This window comes from Akebia trifoliata, chromosome 8 (genome assembly GCF_017979445.1).
Source record: "Akebia trifoliata isolate Shusen 1 chromosome 8, ASM1797944v1, whole genome shotgun sequence".
Taxonomy (NCBI): Eukaryota; Viridiplantae; Streptophyta; class Magnoliopsida; order Ranunculales; family Lardizabalaceae; genus Akebia; species Akebia trifoliata.
In genome coordinates, this window is record NC_141382.1 from 25,085,062 (window position 1) to 25,111,556 (window position 26,495).

Genomic DNA, 26,495 nt, shown 5'->3' on the forward strand with positions numbered 1-26,495 from the left:
AGATGATAGATATTTGGTTTAAGAAAATGAGAATGTAAGGGAGTGGTTTGTTGATTGAGTGTTAGGTAGGTTGAAGGGGAATGGTATTTAGATTAGGAGAATGGGTTGTGTAAGGGGTTACTTGATTGAATTTTGGGAGGGTTAAGGGGATGATGACATATGTCAAAAGGGGATAGGGAGGTAAGGTGATTAGATGAGTTGATTGGAGAGAAGGAGTGTTTGATTGGAGATGAGGGGTATGGGTTTGATTTGTGGAGATGAATTTATAAGTGATGATGATGATAGGTTAGAGAAGGGTATAGGTTGAGATGATTTTAGAGAAAGGTGATGTGGGTAGGTTTTGGAAGGGTAGGTTGAGATGATTTTTAGAGAGAGGTGATGTGGGTTGATGGTTTGTTAGAGAAAGCTAATGGGGGTAAGTAGTTGGATGAGGGAGGTGAGTTAGGGTGATGACATGTGTCACATTTGATGATAAAATGATGATTGGTTGATATGGATAATGGTTTGTAGGTTAGGGTTATGGGTGTAGATGTGGATTTGGTATGGATAATGGTTTGTGGGCTTTGGTGTGTTAGGCTTGGGTTTTTGGAAGGTTGTAGATTATTTATGATTGGGTAAGGTTTATTTTAGGATAGGTTTTAATAGTTGGTGGTTTTTAGGGTTTGGATAATATGAAATTAGGTTTAGGTTAAGTTGGATAAGATGAGAAATGAATTTTGGTAAGTTGAGGGTTCATAGGCCTTAAGCGGGTTTAAGATGACTCGATTTTGAAGGTGGAGCGGTGAAAGGGAAGGAAGGTGATGGGTATCCCAAGTTTTATTATAAATTCATTAATCCTTTTAGGGGTCTTAGGAATCTTCAGATTGATCGAAATGACACGTTTCAATAAATTGGGCTTTTTTGGCTCGTTGACAAATTTTAATGAAAATATGATATTTTTGGGCCCTTTTCGAGTGGTGGTCCATTCAAATTGGGTTGTCTACAGCCCCCAAGTCACAAGGTGTGAAAAGGTTCCACCTAAATAGAAATTACTAAAGGTAGAACTTGGGGGTAAGAAGTAACAAGACATAAAGTTCAAGAATAATAGTTGAGTGTGCAGCGTAGAAATGTAAGTAAAGCATTTTAGTAGTTGAGTGTGCAGCACAGAGACATAAGTAAAGCATTTTAGAAGTTGAGCGTGCAGCGCAGAAACGTAAGTAAAGCATTTTAGCAGTTGAGTGTGCAGCACTGAAACGTAAGTAAATCATTTTGTTAAAGTACAAGTTAAGTTTAAAAGATCTTGACTTTTAGTCTTACTTGATTGACTTTAATTTTTTTTACTTGAGTCTTACTTGGTTGACTTTAAGATTTTGACTTTAGTCTTACTTGATTGACTTTAAGATTGACTTTAGTCTTACTTGATTGACTTTAAGATTTTGACTTTACTCTTACTTGATTGACTTTAATTTTAATTAGGATTTCAATTTACATTAATAAATGTTTTAATTATTAATTTCAGAATTTTTAATTATTAAAATTATAAAATTACCGTTTTACCCTCGGAGAGGACTTTTTGCATTTTAAGTTCGTTTTTTATGTTCTAGGATATTTTGGAATCGATTTTTCGTAAGAAATTCAATGGGAATATTGGTTTGTGTTACTTATGAAATTTTTTGTGCGAAATGGTCACGAACTTTATGAGGGGCATTTTCGTAATTTTATCGAATTTTGTGAAAATTGACAAAATAATTTATTTGATTTCAATTTGTTATTTTACGTGCTTGAAAGAATTTTCTTAAACGTAACTTAGGCTCTAGGGATGTTTTAAGGTTAGGGGTATTTTGATAATTTGATCATTTTTTAGTGATTTTTATAGTGAAACTTCTTTTTGTTTGAGAAATGATGATTTCTATGTTTTTTGGGATTATATTTCCTTGTGTAATGTGATTTCTATAGTTTCGTTAGTTTGAGATACCTCATCCGAATTTTTGAAACATATCTAGTAACAAATAAAGCAATGGAATAATCATCCATCATTGGGAACCGTTGCAATTGGGTTGACGAGTTGATTAATCAGGCAAGTGCAAAAATAGGATGTCTACAAAAGGTCAAGTGGGAAATTGTTGGAATTATTATTATTATTATTTTCATTATTAAAATTATTTTGTGGTCCTTTCACATATACAAATTTTATATAAATATTGGATTGTAATTGGTTCAAAACATTAAGGGTAAAATTGAAAATCATGCTTGTGGTCTGACATTAATTACCAACATCAAATATGATGAGTTAGTGAGCATCTTATCAAATCTTAAGTGGTATTTACCTAATACTAGAATTTTATAATGGGTAGAAAATCTACTATCTTCTTTTATAAATAGGTGGTCGTCCCCCCCTCTCTTATACACAGATTATTCTATTATTAGGATAGAGGTTCTCATCACCAAAGGTGTAGGCAGAGTTGGGGTAATACACCTATTCTTCGTAGATCAAGATCAAAGTGTTCTTTGCGAATTATCGGAAAATCAAATCTAGGTATTTTAATGTTTATTGTTTTTCGATTTGATTATTATGTTTTCGTTCAAGATTAAATCCTAGATCCATGAATATTATGTTTGTAGTTTTTTTATAACATGAGAATCTTTCTATTTTTGCCTAAGAATTTGTTGGATTTATGATCAACCACACTACCTCTCCCCCGCACCTAACCCAAGATTTCAACTTGAACTAATCTCTCTCTCTCTCTCTCTCTCTCAGCTTTTAAGGGATGGGTCTTCTTTGTTTCCTTTACTACTATTGATGTAAGCTAGATTATTCTTCCTATCTTACTTATGTTGCAGGTTTTCAGCTTTTGAGAGATGGGTCTTCTTTCTTTCCGTTATTTGAGTTTATTTAAGCTATAGATTGTTTGCTCATCTTTTATAATTTCATTTAGTTAGGTTGGACTAAATCAAAATCTTGCATGGCGAGGAACAGTTTGAACCAAACAAAAGATAGTGGTACTGTTGATGGTAGAAGCTTTACATACAACAACAAGAAGAAGGCTAAAGAGTCATGGAACTATAGTAACTGTTATTATGGAGAAGATTTTCTTGGTGGGTATTCTTGGCCTCCAAGAACTTATAAATGTAGCTTCTGTCAAAGGGAATTTAGATCTGCTCAAGCTCTTGGGGTTCACATGAATGTCCACAGGAGAGAGAGAGAGCTAGGATGAGACAACCACCTCCTTGGGATGGTCAGAGTGTTAATATCAACCCTAACCTTAATTTCACATCATTGCCTCCTTCAACTAGGCTTTCATTTCCTTCCATTCCTAATCTATCTCTTTCTAGTTTTGCATCATCATTTTCGTCTTCTTCCACCGAAGAGATAATACCGAGTATGGTAGGTAGTCCCATCGATCCATCAAACTTGATCGACAGAGATTCGATCAAAACCATGAAAACTGTAAAGGGTTTTATGCAGGAAGATAAGTGCAAGATTTTGAAGAAGGGAGAGATGGTTATGCTGGATTTGAAGATTGGTGTCTCTAGAGATTTGAATGAAGATTCGGATTTAGAGCTGAGACTTGGGTATTCTTAAATGCACTATTAACAACTTCTTGCACTACTTCAATATTTATATTTTGTAGGAGGTATCAAATGAATGTTATATTATGTTTTCTTTTAGAAATGAAACTTGGTTTTGTTAAATTGTTGGCGATGAAATTTAAGATATCATTGCTGCATGTAGTCTTGATAATTTCATACTCTTTTTTGATTGATTGTTTTGTTCTCTTTACGGATGAAATGTGGTGGTGTTTTTTTTTTTTTGTTTTTTTTTTTTTTTTTTTTTTCTAGTTAAAAGTTTAGGTGGTATGGTCCTTGTTAGGTTAACTGTAACACAACGACATATAAAGTTATTAAAAAGATAAAAATAAAAATAAAGAAGGGTTGCTCAATTATTGATTTGTTTCTCTAATGAGCTTTCTCAAAATATTTGCTGACCACATTGTTATTGTTCTTGTTTGGTGATCCTAGAAGGGAGTAGAAAGAAATAATTAAAGAAAAAAGAAATACATAATTGATATATACTTTATACAACAAACTTTATAATCACAATGCAAGTCAAGATCAGAAATATTGCTGAACACATTGTTTTTGTTCTTCTTGATTTTTATTTTTATTTTCTTTCTAGCTCCTATTTTCGTTTGTACCACTACATACCTGAAATGGGTGAAAACTTCTCTCGATCGAAAATCATCATTATCATCAAAATCTTATCTTAAAAATTTGGGGTCAACCGAACTAATCTTAAAAACTGGGAATTAGAAAGTCTTTAAGCAATTGGAGATGGATGAAGTTTTAAAACAGTAGGGGTCGTGTTTAGACTTACAACTCAACAATAAAATAAAATCTTTTATTTTAAACATTGGTAACCGATTTGTATCAGATAGAAACACCCCCTTGATCCTTTGACTTTTGACTAGAAAGGGTTGTTTAGGCACCCCTTTTTAATTGATGTTTAATGTTGATCGTTAATTGAATCATTGGGCTAGATTTCATTTAAAGGGTTTGGTTGCACTCAAATTTCTCACATTCAATTTGTAATAATTTATCCTCTACAATTACACTATAGTTTTGTGAAGTTATATTATCCATATTTTGAAATTCCCATAAGTGTGAATATGGTTAGCAAATGATTTACAAGAATTCAGACTGATTAATTCTCATGAATCTTAGAATCAACTTTGCCAATATCTCATAGCTAATCAACATTTTCTTGTTGAAGGCAAATATTTTTCTTTTCCAAAGACTGATATTTTCATATCTCATATCGATTTTCTGATTAATTATTCCAAATTTCTCAATCTCATTGCTTCCACATTTCTCCAACATATTCAAGTCAATCAAAAGTACTCATGTCATTTGCTAATTCATTTCTCTTTTTCTTTTTTTTAAATACAATTTTATTAAACAAATTATTAGTATGTGGACCATAATCCTAGTGAACTAAGAATATTAAGTGGTAGGAACAACTCCAATTCATATATGCTTGTCACATGACACAGTTCCTTCGGGGTTAATTGACAACTAAATTTTTTTTCCCGCCCCAAGTATCAACTCAAATTACTTATATCTAGTAAAAAAATGCAAGCTAGTTATTAGGTTATGTATATTTAATATTTTTGTCGAGGACAAAAATATAAATAATTTTATTGGACTCATCCAACTCAACTTGCAAATCTGGACTTGACACAATGGACTTTTCAAGTGAGTAGAGTTTTAAAAACTATATATGATAAAAAATAAAAATAAAAACTATATATTAATTCCATCAATATTTTTCTTCCAAAAAATTAATGCCTCAATATCTCCACTACTTAATTTCTAAATCACTGTCATTGTCTTCTAATTTCTAATAAAAAAGGAAGAATTACCATTTCGTGAGCCGAATATGACCAAATTCCCATTCCAGCTAAATGTTTATTTTAATTCCCAACACATGAAGGTGCGAGATTGCAGGTTTTTCAAGCACTACAAAAATTAGGGCCTTTAGAGGCTCTTATTTTGGGCGGTTTTATTGAAGGGTCACGATAAGAAAATGAAACGGGCTTGTGGAGGCTGTTTCATCGGAAACCGCCGTGAAAGAAAAAAGAGGTAGATTGATTAGAGGCGTTTTCGCACCGGCGGTTTGTTGAAGGGTCGGGATAAGAAAATGAAAGGGGCTTTGGAGGCGATTTAGTCGGAAACGCCATTGAAGTACGAGATATAGAGGCAGTTTCGTTGGAAACGCCATTAAAGAATTAGGAGCAGCTTAAGGGAACGAAGGAACGAAACGACACCATTGAAGACTGAGGAGCAGCTTAAGGTTAAGGGAAAGAAGAAATATTTTAATGGAAAAAATCTGAGGCGTTTTTCTTTAAACGTCGAGATAGGCGATGAGGAATAAACGAGGCTCTTTTGAATGGCGTTTTTAAAATCGCAAAATTTCTTATCTTCAATCGTCCTCAACCCTCTCTTGCTCCTAAGCCCTAAATCCATTCTCGCAGTCTCTCGCTATCGATCTCTCACTCTCACACTTTCTCACTGAAGAAATTTTTGGATTTTTGGATTGAAAATAAGGTTAAGGTTCTCTTACTTCCTTTATTAGTTTATTTTGGGATCTAATCGGATTTTTCAATTCAGAATCACATTTTCCCTCCTACAAAACGAATTCGAAAACCCCAAGATCTTATCTAGGGTTTCACTGATTTTGTTTCTCTCTCTCTCTCTCTCTCTCTATTTTTATATATTTGCAGAGAATTCAGGACTTCCTTTGCTTGTCGTGTACACTAAGGATTTTGAAGATAACAGTAACTAGATTTACATAGCTTCTCAGGCTTCTCTCTTCAGGAAAGGAGAGGTACATTTAAGAACAACTCATTTGTTCTGATTTTGATGTTGTTTTGATGCTCTTTAGATTTTTGTTCTTTCGAAATTCAAATGAATGTTTTGTGAATAAGTCAATTATGATAAAAATACCCTATGTGATTCATCTTGTAATTGGTCTTGCATATAAGTTAGAAAACTTTGAGTTTGGGTTGTTCCAAAGATTTGAGTCTTCTCGGGTGAGTTGGAGCATCCTTAAGCTATTGAGTTTTCTGTGGCCAATGTTTTAGAAATTCTATTTTGGAAATTCTGTTTTGAAGTTAGAACAACTTCATTGTAATTTTCTCAATGTTAAACAAACTCAACACTTTCCATAGTTATACTTTTTCTTAAGACATGGTAGGATTGTCTGAAAATGTATACTAAAATTATTGATAAAATTTATAAGAATAACAGAAAAAATTATAAATTACTTGCATAAAGGACTTGTAAATTACTTAATAATAGTTATTCATTGATAGAAGAGAATTACAACTGATTAGGTACCCATACATCATCCTATTTTGATGCATTTGAAGTATATCAGCACATGTCTATAAGCATACACATACTTCATTCATGCACTAATTAGTTGGATACGTCAATAACCTACATTCTTACTTAATAGCAAGCACACATAAGCAAGTGTTTATTATAATCATGTATAGATAGTTGATGTGAGATAAACAATTTTCATTTTCATGAAAAATATAGTCCTGGCTGTCAGGCTCTCAAATGCAGGCATCGGTGTGTAGTGGAATGCTATTTATCTTAATTTCTACACTCCAAATGGTAGTTTATTTTAGTTTTACTTCTGAGTGTGTTTTCATGCTTGTTCTATCACTCTCCATGGTTTCATTGAAAATGTCCCCAATACTTCTATAATTTCCAAGAAAATTGTATTAATTGTTATATTGACCAAATTTTCAATGAAGTTTTCTTAGTGATTTGATTAGAAATGCATTTGCAACTGCTTGGAACTGGAATTTCTGTTTCTGATGGAAATTTGATGGTTTTGGGCAATTGTATCATGTGTTCAATGGTAACTCTGAAACACTTGTTCAATAGGGTTTCTATTTCCATCAATCACATATTTCTACATTGAAAGACTTGGAGTCTCGGTTTTTGCCCTTGTTTTCTATTACATTGCCTAGAGTTACATGTTCTTTTTGAAAAAACAAAAAAGAATAAGATATTTTTGGTTAATTTTTTAAGAGGATCATTAATGGGTAATGGATTATTTGCTGAGGAAAATAGATATATTTACTTCAATTGTACAATTAATGGATAATGGGTATCTCTCTTGTGTGTCTTTCTTGTCTTATTTATGGAGTTATGAGAGAACTCTTTCTCTTATAATTCTATTAATTGTTCATTTGGATTTTTTAAGCTTCAAAAGAGTTCACTCTGCAAAGAATCTAAAATTCTTATTTTGTTCTTTACTTTTTGTTGATTCTTCACTACCTATAGATCTAACAAAAATAGGTAGATCATCAACAATTTCTTCTAAATGTTATTTAATTTCAATTTTATGATCTATGAGTAGTAAATTTGTTGCAAAATCCTAATTTGTTTATTACATTTTAGACCTAGGGCAGAGCCTGTAAACAAATGAAGCCTCTATATATGAAGGTGATTTATGTGGTAAGTCATTTCTTTTCACATTATGACCATAATTGATCAATTATTTACCTCATTTATTATGCTCAAAGAAGATTTTGTCTGAATGTTTTATATTTGATTTCAAAATTACAATTACTTTTCCCATGGCCATGAAATCCAAACACGGGATTATGTTGGGTCTGATTTGGTGGAAGCCAATTGGACAACAACTTTAACGTATTCATGCTTCATCGTTTGTGTTATATACTTGATGCTTATCAAATCAGTTTCAAGTCCAATCTGACCCTCATAGGCCCAATTTGACTCTTATAGAATTTCTTCCTTGCCCTTTTTTCTACTATCCTATTATGTTTATTTGTTTTTAAATATAATCTATTTATCTAATCACATTCTTCTAACCACTTCTAATAAAATTGAACGTTCATTACTTGTTTGTTATTAGCATATAGCTTTGGATTTCTCATGATCCATTGTTTTTATTCCAAGTCTGAAATTTACACGTATATGCAACGAACACATGATACATGGTTTCCATTTAGTTGTGTCACCCTTTAAGCTCTTTTTTTTTTTTCCGTTGAGACTTAGCTTTTCCTCTTGAGTATACTATTCTTTAAAGGTTTCAGCCATTCACACTGGATTAATGGAGGTAATCTTATTTTTCTTTTTGTTCTGCATTTTTTTCTTAATATATATTTAACTCAACTAAAGATGTGTTCTCTTTTCTATGTTCTATATATTTCAGTAATAATTTATAAATCCATGTCGAAACGTTCTTCAATAACAGTCTCATTCTCGAGTTTTCTTTGAGTTACAGTTTTCTTATATTCAGGTTGTACAAGCAATCTTTCAAATTTGTTATGGGGTCATCTAGAACAAGATTTTCAAATTCTCTTTCTTTTTAGGACTTCCCTATAGGAAGGGGGGGGGGGTGTTCCTAAGCTAGTCATATAATTTTTATTTATAAATAAATAAATAAAAGTTAACTTTGTCTTGGACAAAATGTTTCCTTTTAATTTGATTGGGATGCATTCTTCATCCTTGCTTAGGTTACCTTCTATATTCTCTAGTTTGGCTTGACTTAATTATTTTGGGGGTCTTGGATACCTTCCTCTTTCGATGAGTATTTTCTTCAAATTATAGATGTCTGATATTCTTGTTGATATCGTCCTTGTAGACATGTGAGGTTTTGGGCAAACCATTTGGTATTTTTACTTGAGACATACTGTGGTATAGCCTTAGATTTTTTATGCATAAAAAAGTACTGTGGTGTAGCCACAAGCAAAATGTTACAAGTTCGTCATTGAGACTGTCTTACTATTATGCATTTCTCATGCTCTTTGTGATTGGCTTATGATTATGGTGGAAATGAATTGTGGTTGCAGGGGCAGCATGCACCTTGCCTTAAAGTTGGCAGATTCTGAGGAAAAAACCCTTAAACTCGAATTATCAGATTTTTTGTTTCTCCAAACTCAATTTTATAACTATATGTCCTAGGAGTAATTTCATCTATATAATTTACGTACTTTCTCACATTTTATTGTATCAAACTCCTTTTGGATGGGGACATGGTTGATCTAGAACCAATTGGATTCGATAGGTTTTCCAATTGGATTGGATTCTTATTAGAATAGGTTAGATTTGGAATCTAATCTGATCCATTGGTAGCCCTAGATATAGTCCAATATCCAAACATGATACAATAGAGTAATAATTTGAAAACTCTGGAATATTTTTGAGCAATGATTTTCCCATCCCAATGTTCGAGGAGTCCCAGCTTGATGCGAAGCCTGGATCAATTGATACATAAGCCTTTCTAAAGTTTTGTAAGTACTACTTTATTTTAGATTTTTTCTTCCCAACCTCCTTTGAATTCCTACTTTATACCAATAAGGTGATTTCTCTTTGCAAGCGATAACAAATGCCTAAGAAAGCACGCCATTTATGAAATAGACCTATATAATTGTGCCATATAATAGGCTTGATAGCTAGTTATTTATATTTTTTTAATGTTAGAATGATGTGTGGTTACTCTTAGGTAAGATTTTTATGCATTTTTAGTTTATCAAAAAGTAAATGGTCTCTTTCAAATCTTTGGTACAGTTATCTTGTCTCTGGAACAAGAAGGGGGATGCTCCATATATTTGATGATCATCATCTCTTTCAAAGGTAGTTAAGAGCTACACTCACTATTATCCATAAAATAGATTGGCTCTTCTGGGTTATATTTTATTTGGCATGTGACAAGCATGTTATGAATTTTTATCTTTTTAAATTGTGGTCTCTAAATTTCTGACTGTCCACTATGAGGAGGATAGCTTGTTCATTTTGTTTTTTACTATAGTCTAATTTGGGACAATTCTCTCTAGATTAAATTTTGATAGAATATTTTGAATTTTGATTAATCTCTCTATTTGTATTCTTCATTTCTTCCTTATATTACACATGAGATCTTCATGAATGATTTCTTCTTGCATGGGGATGTAGGATACATAAGAATTCTTATGAACTGTGTTGCATTTGCACGATGCTTTTACGACAAAAAGTTGTTCTCCATTCTTTATTTTATCAGGTAATTATTACTTCATTATAATTTCCTTGAAATCTTGAACTCTATTACCTTAATTGCTTGTAGAACTGCGAATAATAGCTGATAGAATCTGTGGTTGCAGTTTTGTCTATGATGGCTTGGACGGTTGGTTTGCTCGAAAGTTCAATCAAGGTGCAGTTGAATTTATCCATATCATAACTAGGAATATTAGTTGTTTACCATCAAAGCTTGAGTGTTACTGCATTCGTTTGTACTAGTAATATGTTGTGTTAATATAAAATAGCTTCTTCATTGGATAATTAAATTCATTTGTGTTATGCCCTCGGGCCAAGCTTGATTTTGTAGCCTTTCTTGTTTATGAAAATTTGAAGTAAAAAGTGGGAAGTGAAGAGGACATCAGGGGAATTAAAGTACTTGGAGAATGCATTGTACTAAATCTAATGCTCATAGTTGATTTTCATATTCACAGTTTCTTTTATGCTTTATAAATATACTTAAGCAGAAATGTTTGGGCATGGCTAAGTGATATGTGACATGCATCCCATTCCTGTAATCAAGGAATGTGGTCTTACTCTAGATAACATAAAATGAACAATTGAAGGGGTATTGGGCCGTATTTCTCTAGTGGAATATCAGATGTGTTTCAATCTGAAATGGCAGAATTGAATTAAGTGAAGATGTCGAAAGCTTGATTCAAAATTTAGTTTGTAATTTAGCTCTTGAGTCAGTAGAGTATGTTACTAATTAGCTTGTAATTGAAAATGGGGTTCATGTTGCTGACACTAATCAGATGGGATAGGGTACTAGAAATGGCGATGAAAGGTAGTTTTTATTTAATTTTAATTTTTTCCTTAGATCTTAGATCTTAGGGGAGCACAAGCTCACTTACTTGAGATCCTTCAATTGAAAAATTACTGACATGTCTTTATCGGCTATCTTTGTGTTATCTCTGATGTGCATGTGTTCTATCATATATTTGTTGTTACAATCTATGGACTTCTATAGAAGATAGGCTGACATGAATAAATAGTAAAATGTCTGACCTCTTTGATATCCTGCAGTTTCAACTTTTGGTGTTGTTTTGGACATGGTAACAGACAGGTGCTCTTCCATCAAACTTTTTGGCTGCTCATAGAACTTCATTTTTTTTTTTTTTTGCTTAGGATTTTCCATTTCTATTACATCCTTATCTGTTTGTATATTTTGTGTGAATCAAGAGTTCAATACTCCAGAATCTTCATTCACCCATCTCGGTTAGTATTTTTTTTTTGTTGTTCTCAGCTACTTGTAATCCTCTCCCAATGTTACAGGTATAGATCAAGTCTTGCAAGGCTTTTATGAGGATGATGGTTTGTCCTGACGCTTACATAATTTGTTTTGAATTAGAGTATGCCCTTGTTTCTAAGCATTTCAATGTGATTCTTTTTGCAGCCCTGACTTGATTTTCTTGCCACTGCTCGCTTTGGATATTGCTAGCCACTGGCTGCAAATGTACAGGTGGGTTACTTGAATAGTAGATCCTTAGATTTCAGGCTAAATGAAGAATTACTTCTGCTAGCTCAAGTTCCTCTTTTATACGGACTTCTCTTTTATCCTTGCAGCCCTGGCTTGATTTTCTTGTCACCACTAATCTGGAGAACTCTTTTCTGGAGCTTGCAATTGATTGTGAATCTGTTATTTGCTGCCGTTCTTCACCTAAACAAAAAGCGCTTGTAAGTGAAACCTCTTCATGTTTATTTGGGTGTTTTTTGAAAATTAATTTCTGAAGTTCCTCTAGATCGATGGTTTCTTTTGTTTACATAAAAAAGAAATTGAAGAAATGTAGAAAATATGCAGGTTACAAGATTGGTAAAAATGAGAACCGGTAAAACAACACTAGCAATTGGTGATGGTGCAAATGATGTCGGCATGCTTCAAGAAGCCGAGATTGGAGTTGGCATTAGTGGTGTTGAGGGAATGCAAGTTGTTACATTTTCTGTTTTCTTATACCTCTATAATCTTTTTCTTGGATTTGACACATCTTGTCTTAGAGTTCTCCAATTACTGATGAAAACTTTAGGAAGTCGTCCTATTCAAGCCTTCTCTAATACATGTATCTTCTCTTCTATTTATTTCCACTCCTTTTTTTCATTCTCTACCTCTTTGTTCTCTCTAGCATCTCATTTCCTCCCATTTACTCTACTTTCTCCTTGACACATTTTACTTTACCATTGTAATTTTTATTTTTTTTGGTTTACTTAAACTCTCATGACACTTTATTTTATTTTGTTATAGCACAGTTATTATTATAAAATACAAGTATTTATACTGAATTGGGTTCTATTATTCTCCTATGCTTTTTGCAGAATTAGTTTTGGAATGAATATTTTATTAAATTTTTATTACAACATTAGAGGTGGTTTTGAACTGCCTCTAATGTTGTTTGTTTTTAAAACTAAATTTATTATTAGGGGCGGTTTTTAAACTGCCTCTAAAGTATAAGAACCGCCCTTAAATCATAGTCTTTAGAAGCGGTTTTAAAACTGTCCTTAAATTATTATTATTAGAGGCGGTTTTCAAATAGCCTCTAAAATATAAGAACCGCCCTTAAATCATATTCTTTGGAGGCGGTTTAAAACAGCCATTAAATTATTATTATTAGAGGCAGTTTTCAAATAGCCTCTAAAAATATACAAAAGGCCCTTAAATCATTATTTAGAGGCGGTTTTAAAACCGCCCTTAGTCGGCCACTAAAAGGAATCAGCGACGCCACTATAGTGGGCGGTTTGACTAAACCACCCTTAAATATATTGGAGGCGGTTTAATCGAAATTGGAGGCAGTTTAAAACCGCCTCTAAATACCTCATATTTTGTAGTGAAGTGAGGAGATCGTAGGTTTAAAGTGACAATCTTGCTGATTTATATAGTGATGATCATGCTAAAAGTAGCGAACCTGCGAGATAGTCACTTGATACCTGTGAGATTGTCACTTTAAAACCTCCGAGATCGTCATGGTTCATGTTTTGGGAATTAAAATGAACAGTAATCCAGAATTAGAATTTCTTCAAAAGTTGATCAGTTTTGGTAAATATGTCAATAAAAACTGTCCAATAAATAAATAATATACACTAAATAAGGTTTTAAAACCATAGGATTTCTTATGAATAAAGTGTTGGTCAGTCAAATGGGTCAGCCTGAAGCATGGTTTAAAATGTCTCACCTGGGCCATTAAAACTGAGTAAGCTTGTCTGAATGTTCATCTTATTGAATGATTCAAATCATTTAAATCAATTTAAAAAATATTTATTATTATATATTTAGTCTTAAATATATAATTATTAATTTTGTATTACAAGGTGAATTGGTAGATGCTCATTACAAAATCTTATTTTATATATAGATTATTAACACTTAATTTATTAAATATTGGATTATTTAATATGAAAAATTAAACTCTATATTAAATTGACTGAATTTTCATAAACTTTACTGATATTTTGATAAGGAGTTAATGTGACTCATAACTATAAAATTATGGTTTGAGGATTCTATAAAATTATTTTAATATTTTTAAAATTTTATTTTTGTAATTGAAAATATGTAAAATGGAGTATAGGTGCTTGATCCCGAAACGGTGAGAGTGTGCCTCTTTCCTTAAAAGGAAACAGATATTTTGGTCAGTGAGATCAAAATAGTCACCAAAACCTCTTTCCCAACACACAAACATCCCCTTCCGATTCCAACTTTAATCAATTATTATAATAGTAGTATATTTCCATGCACATTTTTCCTATTGTCAGTCATTAAATAAGGGATGGCTGAAATGACCTTGAAAAATGATAAAAGAAATTTATATTCATAAATGAAGGGACCAACACACTTTCAAAAAATATTTTCAAAATCCTCATTAACTATAACCAACTTAATATATTTCTAATCAGCAAAGTCTGATGTAACTCTGTTTTTTTTTTCAAACCACACAAATCCAATAAGCGTGACACTTATTAGGAACATTGATTGAGTTGATTGAATAACCTATACAAGTATTTGATTCCCTTAATATCCTTGAAAATCTAGATTAACATTCCGCTATCTCTCTACTGTGGGACTACTAGGTTTTCAGTTAGTGATGAAGAATTTTTAGTGAGCATGTTACAGGGATGATTGTCACCTAGATAGATGAGAGAAGAGGGTCTAGAACCCCTCTCTTAAGTCTTAATAGTTTTTTTCAAATTTATCAAAATTTTCTCAAAGACATTTTAAAGAGGATTGCAATCTAATTTATCTATATAAATAAGATACTTTTTTATTTATACTATTGGCTTTCTAAATTAAAGTAAACTGAATCTATCGCTTATCAAAACCATCAAATCATGAAGGCCAATGGGCAAATACTAGCTAAAACGTGGTCCAACAATAACTCTATGCAATATATTTTGGAATATATTTTTTTTGTGGCCCAATTAATCTTTCAGGTGGATCTTTTGGTTGAGTTACATATAAATGTTCAACTTGATTTATAGCATATAAATGGGGCTAGTCCTTACTGTCACATGCCCGACGTTATGGAATTTTTCCAATCGTGTAACAGGGTAAATTATGAGGTTAATAAGTTCCAAACACATGACCAGAGGGTCCAAACCCAAGCCGCTAGAAGGGTTATTTGATTGTACTTTTATACTTTAATTTTTCTGCCAATTTTTTTTTATAATTGTAGTATTATGGCTAATCTATTGTAGGTGGATCAAAAGTCCAATGCCCCCCCCCCCCTCAACTTAAATTTATTTGGTTGATTTAGATCCGCTCTATGTTTTGTTGAATATTGAGATATAATCACCCAATGTTTCCAATATGCTCCTTTGATCTTGTTGCTCCCTCCCCATTTAATATTTTGGGTGATTCAGAATGCCTCTAAGACTATTTATTTATTTACTTTATGAAAGGGTGTTTCGGCTTGTAAGCAGAGAGGTGACCAGTCTCTTAAAGCACTATATGTTGCCCAAATTTCCTGAGTACATGCAGTACCCCATAATCACACATACTAAATCCCTGTGGGTAACAAGGGGTTTGAACTCAAGACCTCTATGTTTTAGTGAATATTTGAGAACCTCCCCCTCCTCCCAGACACACACGTACAACAAGTACACTATGTCTGTTTACCATCCATATTTTGTTGAATATTTGCGATACCCCTTCAATTGCAACTGTTTTGATGATTTTGTGATAACTCTTCCCAAACAATACATATCTCAAGGAAATTTTTTAGCAAGACATGTGAAGCCAGAGAATATGAAAATTTGTACATAAAGAATCTTTGATTAAGATTTGAGTATCAAAAGATTTATTAGAGAAACTGCACTTAAAAAATTAACAAAAAATTTAAATGAGTGGGAATACGACATAAGGACAAGTGATAAAGGAAGAGAGTTTTGACAAATGGATGACCACCTTGACACTAAAACCTTGCTTGTCATTTAGAATGTGCTCTAGGGTTATAAGCATGTCACCACCAGCTGACCATCAAGCTAAGTGGCAGCAAATGGACATGATGTGAATTAATCAAATCATGGTTAGAAGTAACCATAGTTAGATTCACTTGGTTAGTATAAGTAGTACTTTTAAGAACATTATTTGGTTGTTTATGTTTCAGCTATATTTTTCAGTTGTTTTAGTTTCTTATATTATCCCATGAAATTCAATCCAATTCTACCTATAAGTCAGTCAAGCTCTAACCTTCAAAGTTACTTCATAAAGCTGAAACATATAGTTACAAAGGATTGATCCAGACTCAAAGGAGTCCAACAATTTCAAAGGAATTGGAAGAGTAGGACATCAAACTAGCAAAGGTAGAATCCTTTCCCTTTCGAATTATTAAATAACCTCACTATATGATTGTGGTATTTATTTTATAACAAAAATATAAATATGCTTCTTAGGGCTCGTCTGACAGGAGAGAAAATATTGCCCGACAAATGATTTGTTAGGCAAATCCTTTTCTATTGTTTGAGCACAACATGAAAAAGTTTCGGAAAATTATTGTTGTTGTTAGAGTTGCATAAAAAAAGATTAATTTGAATTTTGTCATAATTATATAAAAAAATCATGATAAAATTATTCTTTTGTGAAAAAAATAGAATTATTACACCCCAATTAAAGATTAAAACACACCCTTCAAACATTACAAAGGTTTGGCTCAAATTATAATCTCAACATTATAACACTCTCTCAAACAAAATTAGTGTTTGTTTACAATTATGCTTAGGTTCATATAAAATCGTAAAAAAAAAAAAAAGGTAATATCTAGCAAAAACCTGAGAGTTTTTATTGGCACCCTGACTTTTATTTATGATGTTTTTTTTTTGTTTTTTTTTATTTTATCTAGGATCAATAAAAGTTGGGATGCCAATAGCAGCTCTTTATTTTTATTTACAAAAAAAATATTGAAATAATTTAAAATTATTTATTTAATCGGAAATTTATAAATAAATAAAAAAAACAATTGACTAAGCTAATTAAAAAAACTATATATTCATAAAAATAATTAATTTATAATAAATTTAAATATTTATTTTTCAAATAAAACTATGATCTTCTTTTTAATGCTACATGTGATGGCAAATTATTTTCCTAGGGAGGAGGGTAAGAAAATTATTTGCTGCTAATGAAGAAAAATCGCGTGTGTTGGAAAATTATTTTTCCCGCAATTTTCTAATTTTTGACACACCAAACGCATGAAAATAGCAATTTTCACCTAATTTTTCGAACAATCAAACATACCCTTAGTACAAATAGATTAAAATGTTTTCATTGTAAAAAAAATTACAATTGTATGATCGTAGTCACAAATTCATGGTTTTGTATGTTAAAAGTGTTTGATTATTTTTAAATAGAGTTTTAATACGACTGTTCTATTATCATTATCTTAGTTAAAGCTTTTTTAGCAAAAGATGTGAATAATGCAAATGTTTTAGACACCAAACCAAACCTGCAAAAGACAACACTCACTGTCTTAGTCTATGATTGCACGGTGGAAACCATGGTGGGAGTCATAGTGGCACCCCCACTCACCGTTAGTCATTTCTATGGTGGCACCGCAGAAATCAGCCCACTACAACTATAGGTGGTACATTTGTCACCCCTCTCCAGGGAGACAACCACACATATCATTTTTATATAAAATATGAAATAGCAATGGCACATGAACCAATTATGGGGTAAATAAAAATAGACAAATCCTCACAAGGTATATCAAAACTATCGGAGTGCAGCTTTAAAATATTTATATATACAAACATGGTGAAACTCTAAAAGTATATGTACATCAAGTACTCAAGAAGAAAATATCAGAGATTTGCAAAATATCCAAAAGTAAATCTATAGACACCCCATTTTTGTACTCGCCTGATTAATCAACTCATCAACTCGATCGCGACGATTCCCAATGATGGATGATTATTTCAATGCTTTATTTGTTACTAGATATGTTTCAGAAATCCAGAAGAGGTATCTCAAGCGAACAAAACTTAGAAACCACGCCACGCTAGGAAAATATGACCCAAAACATAGAAATCATCATTTTTTAGATAAAAAAAACCTTTATGATAAAAATCACTAAAAAATTATCAAATTACCAAAATATCCCTAACATCAAAACATCCCTAGAGCCCACGACATACTTAAGAAAATATTTTCAAACACATAAAACAACAAGTAAAATCAAATAAACCATTTCACCAAATTTGACAAAATTACTAAAATACCCCTCATAGGGTTCACAATCATTTCATGCCAAAAAATTCATAAGTGACACAAATCGATAATCCTATCAAATTTCTTAGAAAAAATCGATTCTAAAATATTCTAAAACATAGAAAAATGACTTTTCAACGCAAAAGTTCTCTTCGGTGGTAAAAAAATAATTTTTCAATTTTAATAATTTAAAATTTCAAAATTAATAATTAAAGCATTAATTAATGTAAAGTGAAATCCTAATTAAATTTTTTTAAAACCAATCAATCAAGCTCTCAGGCAAAATTATTGATGGTTGCCCACTTATTTAAGTGGAACCTCCTGATATTTATTAAAAAATCCCTCCATCTAGAGGCCTAAAGAATTAAAATATAATTAAGGGAGGTTCTCCAAAAATCAAAAATATATTCTTTCATTATAGGTAAGAATTAAAACCCTAATCTAAAGAAACCTAGTCAATCAAATAAGACTTAAGTCAAAATCCTAATTTAAAGAAACCTAGTCAATCAAATCAAACTTAAGTCAAAACCCTAATTAATCTTATCCTAAGAGATCTAATCCAACACCAACTATACCCAAAAAATTCTATAAATATAGATCCTCCATGACTTAATTTCACAGGTGAAAATAAATCATAGAAGAAGTAGGTCAAAAAGTTTCCCTAGCCTTCTCCAAACCCTAATTTTGAAGCTCTAACTCCCTACCTATCATCCAAACCCTAGTTTTTACTCAAAAAACACCCATAAATCTTTCAAAAATATTCAGAAACCCTTCAAAAAAATATAAAAATACTCAAATCTAGATACCTTAACTTGGAGGTCAGAAGTAGATCCAATGACGAAAACAAAATAAGGAATCTCATACGTGGAGTCTCTCCGTCAGCTCTAAGGGAACAAATCGTTTCAATCATTTAAATATACTTCTTATTTTTTTATTGATTTTAGGTCTTTTAGCAATGTAATTTTTTTAGAAAATAGTAAAGACCGACGTTTACCGGATGGGATTGGTGCCTAACACCTTCCAATCCCGTAATGTGATCTCCGGACCATAGTTTCTTTTTATTCGTAGATTAGCTATTTTTATCTATTTAGAGTCAATGCTTGGTTCCTAGATCGTAATAATTAGGTGGCGACTCCCAAACCTCAAAAATCAAAAATGGATCTGCACATCCCATAGATTGAGGGCATTTTCAGTGACGACTCTGCTGGGGATTATTGAGGATCAAACTTGAAAAGCCCCAAGTATGGGAACATTGCCAAAATGACTTAGTTTTTTATTTTTATTTTTTTTTGTTTATTTTTATTTATTTATTTATTTAATTTTTTGTTTATCGATTTATTTTTGTTTTTATTATTCTTGTTGGATCAATTATTGAGCATTTGTTTGGACTTTGAATATTTGGTTTTGGCATGTTATTTTCTATGGTTTAATTAAGGGTCATTTGGAATGACCCTAAATAAGGCAAGATTTCAAGAAGTTAACTAAAGATGGAATGATGATCATTGAATCGTGAAGTGTTTTTTAAGCATGGTCTATCTGCTTTTTGGTAGTAAATTTCTTTTTAGGCGTATGTCCATTGGCAGTAAAAATAAATAAACAAATAAAAAAAGAAAACAATTTTCGGGGTTGTTGTTAGCAACAACAAGACACATGATGGTCTTAAAGTGATTTTTTAGAAAGGGGGTGTCTGTAATAAAAACGATATTTTAATTGTTAAACCCTTAAGGTTTTAATTCAATGGATGATGTGTTTTCAGTAAAAAATTGTTTTTAATTTTAAACCCTTAATATTCCAAACCGATTTCTACCATTCTATTCATCGTCTCTAACAGAGTTCATCGTTTCAAATAGTGTTCTACCCAATCTCAAATCGGTTTCAATAGAAATCTCTCATCCCAATCGATTTAGAAACCAAGAAATTGTCGATGAAGAGACACCAAACTTTGAATCAACAGCCCTTCTTGAGATCTATTCAAGTTTAATTACCCTTTCGTTTATCTGTCGAAGAAAATGGTGTACTGTTTCATATCAACAAAAAAAAAATCTCCATTATTTTCTTTCTAAAAACCGGTTGATGCTTCGATCGAAGATTTCTATTTTGACTTGAAACCCATTTTTTATTTAAAAAAAAAAAGAAAAAAGAAGTTAAATACTGATTTATATTTGTTTGGGAGTTGGAGAGATCGGAGATCGTAGAAGAGAATTGAAATTAAATAAGCAATCCTTGGCCAATTTTTTTTTTTTTTTGATTGATTGCTTTTTTATTTCTATTGAATTTAATCTAAAAGGGAAAATTGTATCCATGGCTATGTGGAGATTTGTACTAGATCACCAAAGAAGAGTTGAAATTGGGGGAAAAAGATTGCTTATACCTTAGTTGCTCTCTTTATATAACTGTCATCCGTAATAGGGAAGATTTTATTGGAAAATTTACTTCAAACCCCAAGAACACAATCCATATGATTGCAAGGGAGATTTGTGGCGACAGAGAGAGAAAAATTTGAAATTTTAGCTAAAATTATCAAGTTAGAACAATCTCATAACCATTGAGTTGGATGAAATCAAATCTATTTTGAAAAAATTGGTGTAGATGTGTGGACGCCCATTGATTCTTCTATTTCAGTTGCATCTTGAGACAAAAGAAACAAATTGAAGGATCGAAGATATGGAATTGTTTAGCAGCTCCATGAATCGATCCCTTCTCTTTGCAGAAAACGTGATCATGAATCTTTTAATCTCATTAAGGAGAATACATATCAGGCAGCCATAGTTGAGAAAAAATAACTCTCTGTGTTTATTGAGATTGGCTATAGACACACCAATTTTTGCTAGCGCCACATGGGTTTATGATTTCTTTTATTAAAAAAGAATCATGGCTGCCTATCTCAACAATTATCATTGTATCCTCAATTCAATATTCTTTGAAAATCTCGATGTATTTTGGGTCGCTCAAAAGCAATCCTTGATTGAACCATAGAAAAGAGTCTTTTTTTGTTTTAGTTCATTTAAAATAAGTATAAAAAAATCATTTTGTTTTAATATTTTTGTAAAAATAAAAAAAATAAAAATAAAAAATAAAAAAAAGAGCTTGTTCTTGTGATTGGTTGATGCTTAATTATTGATGTGCTATCTTCATTGATTGATTATCTGAAATGCCCTAATCTTAATTGATATATACATGAGATGTGTATGCTTTGATTTTGAACTGAATGATGTGAATATATTTTGTTTCTTAATCAATATTTGAAATCCATATTGTGATGATCTGATTTGGCCCACGACCCATTCATCTAAAAAAATGCCCCGGGCACACCCCACCCTATTTGGCACACTCCACTAGCATGTTTATTTTATTGTGTTGCATGCTTGCATGTCCCTTATAGTCAACGTGGCACTATTGCTTGGCCCGGTCTCCTCGGAGATACGACGTCATTCATGAAAACCACAACTCTAGTCACGTACCTTTACAGTATATAAAATTGGGACATTAGTATCGTTCGATTAGGTGACACTGAAAGGTATATCAATGCACCCAGACTGGAGCAACTTGAGCCTTTGTCCTGTTGTAAGCCGCAAAGTCACATGTCTCGATCGCCAATGCTAGACTCATACCTATATGGTATATTAAAGTTAATCTAAGTTCACCAACTGCACTTCTTAGTTAAAATCAGTGCCTAAACGAGATCCTACCCCGATATACTACGGTACAAGGGGGATAAATTATGTCTATTCTAGACGAGAGGTGACTTAAGAGTACCCTTCCTCAGCATTGTGCGCCACCTCTCAATTGGGGATTAAACTGGCTATTTTTGACTTTAGAGATTTGAGTTGAAGTTTTAGGTCATCACCTATACGGTATATCAAACCAAGTCATCACGTACCGTCTGATTGAGTATGCTCGAGAGGTATGTAGGTGCACTTGGGCAAGGGTGGCCAGATAAATTACATTGCACGCAGTAAACCTAGAGTCTAGAAAGCTCCCTATACGTCACGAATCGAACTTATCATGGGTGTTCCCAGGTTGCTTTTCGGAAAGGGACTTTACAAATGTTGAGATCAGGAAGTGTTACAGTTTGTCCTCAAGATGTAAAATTTTTGTTTAATTTAACTCAAGGCTAGGTGCACCAACCCAATAAAAAATTCATTTTAAATGTGGTAATGATCCATAATGATCCAGTTCATCTCAGTCCAACAATCATGATGGGTCGAACCATTCAAATCAAAATGGTATTCAAATATTTTTCTAATTCGGGTCCCAACTCATTTCAAAAGAAGAAAAATATTTTCTAAAAAGAAAATAAAATGAAGGAAAAATGATTTACAAAAGATCTATTTTGCATGGAAAAATTTTGAAATACGTTTTTTACAAAAAATTATTTTTTGCATGGACCTTGAAAAATTACCAAAATATGTTTTTCTAAAAAGAAAATGATTGCAAAAAATAATCAGATTTGTAAAAAATTTTATTCAATAAAAACATTATTTTTCAATAATTTTCAAGAATGCAATAAAATTATTTTTCTTCTAAATAATCATTGAATGGATGAATTGTTTAATGGATTGGTGCAGAGAATTCAATAAAATCTCAGGGTTCATTTAAAATGTTACCAAGGGGGTAACACTGAAATTGATTAAATTCATTTTCAATGAGGTTTAAGGGTTATTATTGCACCTAACTTCAATCGTCCATCGTCTAGCTAGGGTTGTAAGTCTGGTCAATTAGAACAAACGTCAGTACTAAGTGAATCGTCAGAAATGATCCCAAAATCTTTCAAAATTACATAGTGCCTCAGTCCTGTCGGTTGTAAGCAATGTCCCAGTCCTAATGAAGCCCATTGTGGGTAGTTGTCTTGAGTTTTTATGATTCATTTGGGTTAGCTTGAGTCATTTTTTTTCCAACAAGGTCATCTTTTCTTTAAATCAAGTCCATTTTTTTCTTGGTGAGTCGAGTTAGTTTGTCAAGTCTATAGAGGTGTTTGTTGTCCCAGCTGAATTTGATTAGATAAAGAAAATTTATAAATACCTCAAGCACATTAACGAATAAACTAATAATCTGATAGATTTCTCTCCTGAATAAAAAGATAATGGTCGAGTTTAACCTTTAATTGAAAAAACAAAGGTCATTGACCTCGAAATAGAAAATAATTCCTAGAGAAATTCAAATAGAAACAATCATATCCCCCAAAGGAACACAAAGGGATAATGGATTTACTCAGAAACTTCGAAAAAAAATTTTGCGTGATCCTATAAGGATATGTTAGGTGCAAGCTTGGGTGTTATCCGACACGGAATAGATACTCGTTCAATGGAATGGAAATACCAATGAGATCAAAGAAGATGTTACAAAACGTATCGATGTTACCCTCATTGCATCTCAAGTTGCAAAGTTCATCAAAGTAGATGTCATAAGCCAATATAGGATACATTTGGAATTAGTTTCTAATAATGGGTCATACTTCAAAGTCGAGGTTATCACTATATGTTCAAAGTTCAAGATCCGACATCACAAATCATCTTTCTACCGTCCTTAGACCAATGGAGCTGTTAAAAAAGCCAATAAGAATCTCAAAATGATCATCAAGAAAACATGTCAATCAAAGCAGGATTGGTTAGAGAAGTTACCGATCATATTAGGGGTATATCGTACTTCAATACAATCTTTTACTGGAACTACTTTCTACCGTCTAGTGTATGATATAGAAACAGTCTTACCAGTTGAAGGGAAATTTCGTATCTCAAGGTCTTGATGGAATGTCAATTGCTAAAAATAGACTAGGCTAATAATGGGATACGAAGAGCTAAACTTGATTAAAGAAAAATAACTTAGAGTTTTGTACCACGTGAAAACTTATCAAAGAAGAATCACTCGCACGTTTGACAAGAAGGTTAAAGTTTGCCACTTACAAGTCAAGGATTTAACCATTAGACTTCAAAGAAAATTAAGCACTCCTCATTGATTGTAGGAAGAAGTCTGAACCCAATTGGAGAGATTAATTCATTAAGAAAATACTTTCTGAAAAAGTGACCAAACTTCAAGATCATGATGGAATTGAACTACCACAATCAATAACCTTGACCAGATCAAGCGGTACTACATTTAAGGAGGCCATCTTCGGTCGAATCAATTTCTTGTTACCCAATTCAATATCTCATTTCTCAACCCTTTGCAGCCTTTCTTAAAAAAAAGTCATTTTTCTTTCTCAGTCCAATCACCCAACCCAAGGGAGGGAAAAATTCGAACTACATTTTAATCTGATCCCAAAATTCTAGGCAACCTTAGAAATTACTTCAAGCTCGACCACTTCAAAATAAAAAAATAAATTTCTCCACAAAAAAATCCAGAAAGAAAAAAATTCAAAAGAAAAAGAGATATCTTCAAAATGGGGAAGAAAATTTAAAGAAAAATAAAAGAATTGCTACACAAGGGCCATTCGGATTTTTGAGCCTCAAAATTCTTTTCTTTTTATGCCCAGTCCTAAGCTTACCCATGGAAGTCTTCCTAAGTATTGTGCAAAAAAGACAAAGAAGGTAGCAAAGCATGATCAGACAGTAACTCCAGAAGTTCAAAAGGAAAGACAAAAAAAGTCTAGTATGTTGAAAATCTGAAAGGGAGACTTAGGCAGAAATTAAGACAAGTTCGAGAGGTTGAAAATTAGAAAGGATGGCCTTAGCAACAATCAGAGCAAAAATAAAAAAATATAAGCTCGCTAGATCGAAAATCTTAAAGGCAATCTAGGGAAAAGCTAGAGCAAGCTCATTAGATCGAAAATTTAAAAAGGCAATCTAGGCAAAAATTAGAGCAATCAAAAAAATAAAAGAAAATCTCCGTTGAGTTGAAAGGCTAAAAATGCGGTCCGAGCCGAAACATTAGAAGTCTGAATGACCAAGTTTCAATACCCAACTTAAACCAAGCAAAGGCTCAAAAGCTACGAATATTGTCTACGATTGATCTAAAAATTTCTACTTCTCCAAGTGAACCAAGAGGAAAAATGGTGGATTCTACAATGAATTTCAAAAAAAAATATTTTGTTCTCTTGAGCCTGACTCAAAATCTTCAATTTAAAAAGTTAAAATTAAAAGTTGAATCATTATTGTGCTTGTGGTAATCAATATTTCAAACCTTCATAACATGGGGCACTTTCTTTTTTTTTTCTATAGCATATAGTTTTTCGCCTTACACAAGGGGCATTTTAAAAAAAATAGTGTTCAATTATTTCCAGTGCAATATTTCTTGTCAGACTAGGGGCATTTTTGTTCTCAAGGTTGATCAATGTTAATTCTAAACGATAATGGGACTGAATTTAAAGTTACCCTTTTGATAGCAATTTTTTTAAAACCCTTGAGGTTTAAAGAAGATTTTAAAATTTAAAAAAAACTTGAGGTTCAAACATAGGCATTTCTGATCTCATATTTAGTTTTGCCTAGAGAAAATGTTCATTACTCTTTCACCTCGAGTAGGTAGAGTAGAACTCCCGAATTTATTCATTATCTCCTAGATTCATTCATTCTTTTCTAGATTCATTCATTCTTTCTCAAATTTATTCATTTTTTCCTAAATTTATTTATTCTTTCCTAGATTCATTCATTCTCTCCCAGATCCATTCATTCTTCCCTAGATCCATTCTTTATTTTTCATATTCATTCATTCTTTTCCTAGGTTATCCATTTTTGCTCAGCCAGATACTGCCGAAGATTTTCTCGGATTTTGCTCAAATGTTACTCAAATAGTTCATTATTCTTTCACCCCGAGTAGGTAGAGTAGGACTCCCAGAAAAATAATTCATTACTCTTTCACCCAGAGTATGTAGAGTAGAACTCCTAGAAAATTAGTCCATTACTTTTCACCCTGAGTATGTAGAATATGACTCCCAAAAAATTAATCCATTATTTTTTCACCATGAGTAGGACTTCCAAAAAAAAATATAGTTCATTACTCTTTCACCCCGAGTAGGTAGAGTAGGACTCCCAAAAAAAAATTTCATTACTCTTTAACCCAGGGTAGGTAGAGTAAGACATTTAATTTTTGCTCAAGTTATGCTCAGTTTATACTTATATTTTACTCAGATTATGCTCAATTTATACTCAGATTATGCTCAAATTTTACTCAGTTTGTACTCAGATTTCGCTCAGACCTTCTGAGATTTATCTCAGATTTCAAGTGCATACAAATGCACATTTGTACCATTAGTCAGGGAAAATTTTCTAAAATTCAAGGATCTGATGCCGTC

The 26,495-nt window shown here is 32.2% G+C and overlaps 2 protein-coding genes across 5 annotated transcripts; both read left to right on the forward strand.

The window, feature by feature from the left end:
• Positions 1-3,190: 3,190 nt before the first annotated feature.
• Positions 3,191-3,562, forward strand: LOC147396414 (uncharacterized). Its single transcript, XM_086450117.1, has one exon. The coding sequence runs from the start codon at positions 3,191-3,193 to the stop codon at positions 3,560-3,562; it is 372 nt and encodes a 123-aa protein (XP_086306243.1).
• Positions 3,563-4,720: 1,158 nt separating this feature from the next.
• LOC147396415 (CDP-diacylglycerol--inositol 3-phosphatidyltransferase 1-like) lies at positions 4,721-12,899 on the forward strand. 4 transcript variants are annotated; one of them, XR_015180874.1, is made up of 7 exons: positions 4,721-6,364; positions 7,957-8,013; positions 10,093-10,158; positions 10,662-10,711; positions 11,602-12,037; positions 12,142-12,252; positions 12,377-12,899. XR_015180874.1 is itself a non-coding variant. In XM_086451647.1 (6 exons), exons 1-4 carry the CDS (start codon positions 10,137-10,139, stop codon positions 11,673-11,675), a joined length of 231 nt encoding a protein of 76 aa, XP_086307773.1. In that variant the 5' UTR covers positions 8,978-10,136; the 3' UTR covers positions 11,676-12,037; positions 12,142-12,252; positions 12,377-12,898. The 4 variants fall into 4 exon arrangements, 1 of the variants encoding a protein (XP_086307773.1); XM_086451647.1 differs by lacking the exons at positions 4,721-6,364; positions 7,957-8,013 and adding an exon at positions 10,477-10,561 and having other exon boundaries at positions 8,978-10,158; positions 12,377-12,898; XR_015180875.1 differs by lacking the exons at positions 4,721-6,364; positions 7,957-8,013 and adding an exon at positions 8,999-9,815 and having other exon boundaries at positions 12,377-12,898.
• The last annotated feature ends 13,596 nt before the right edge of the window (positions 12,900-26,495 follow it).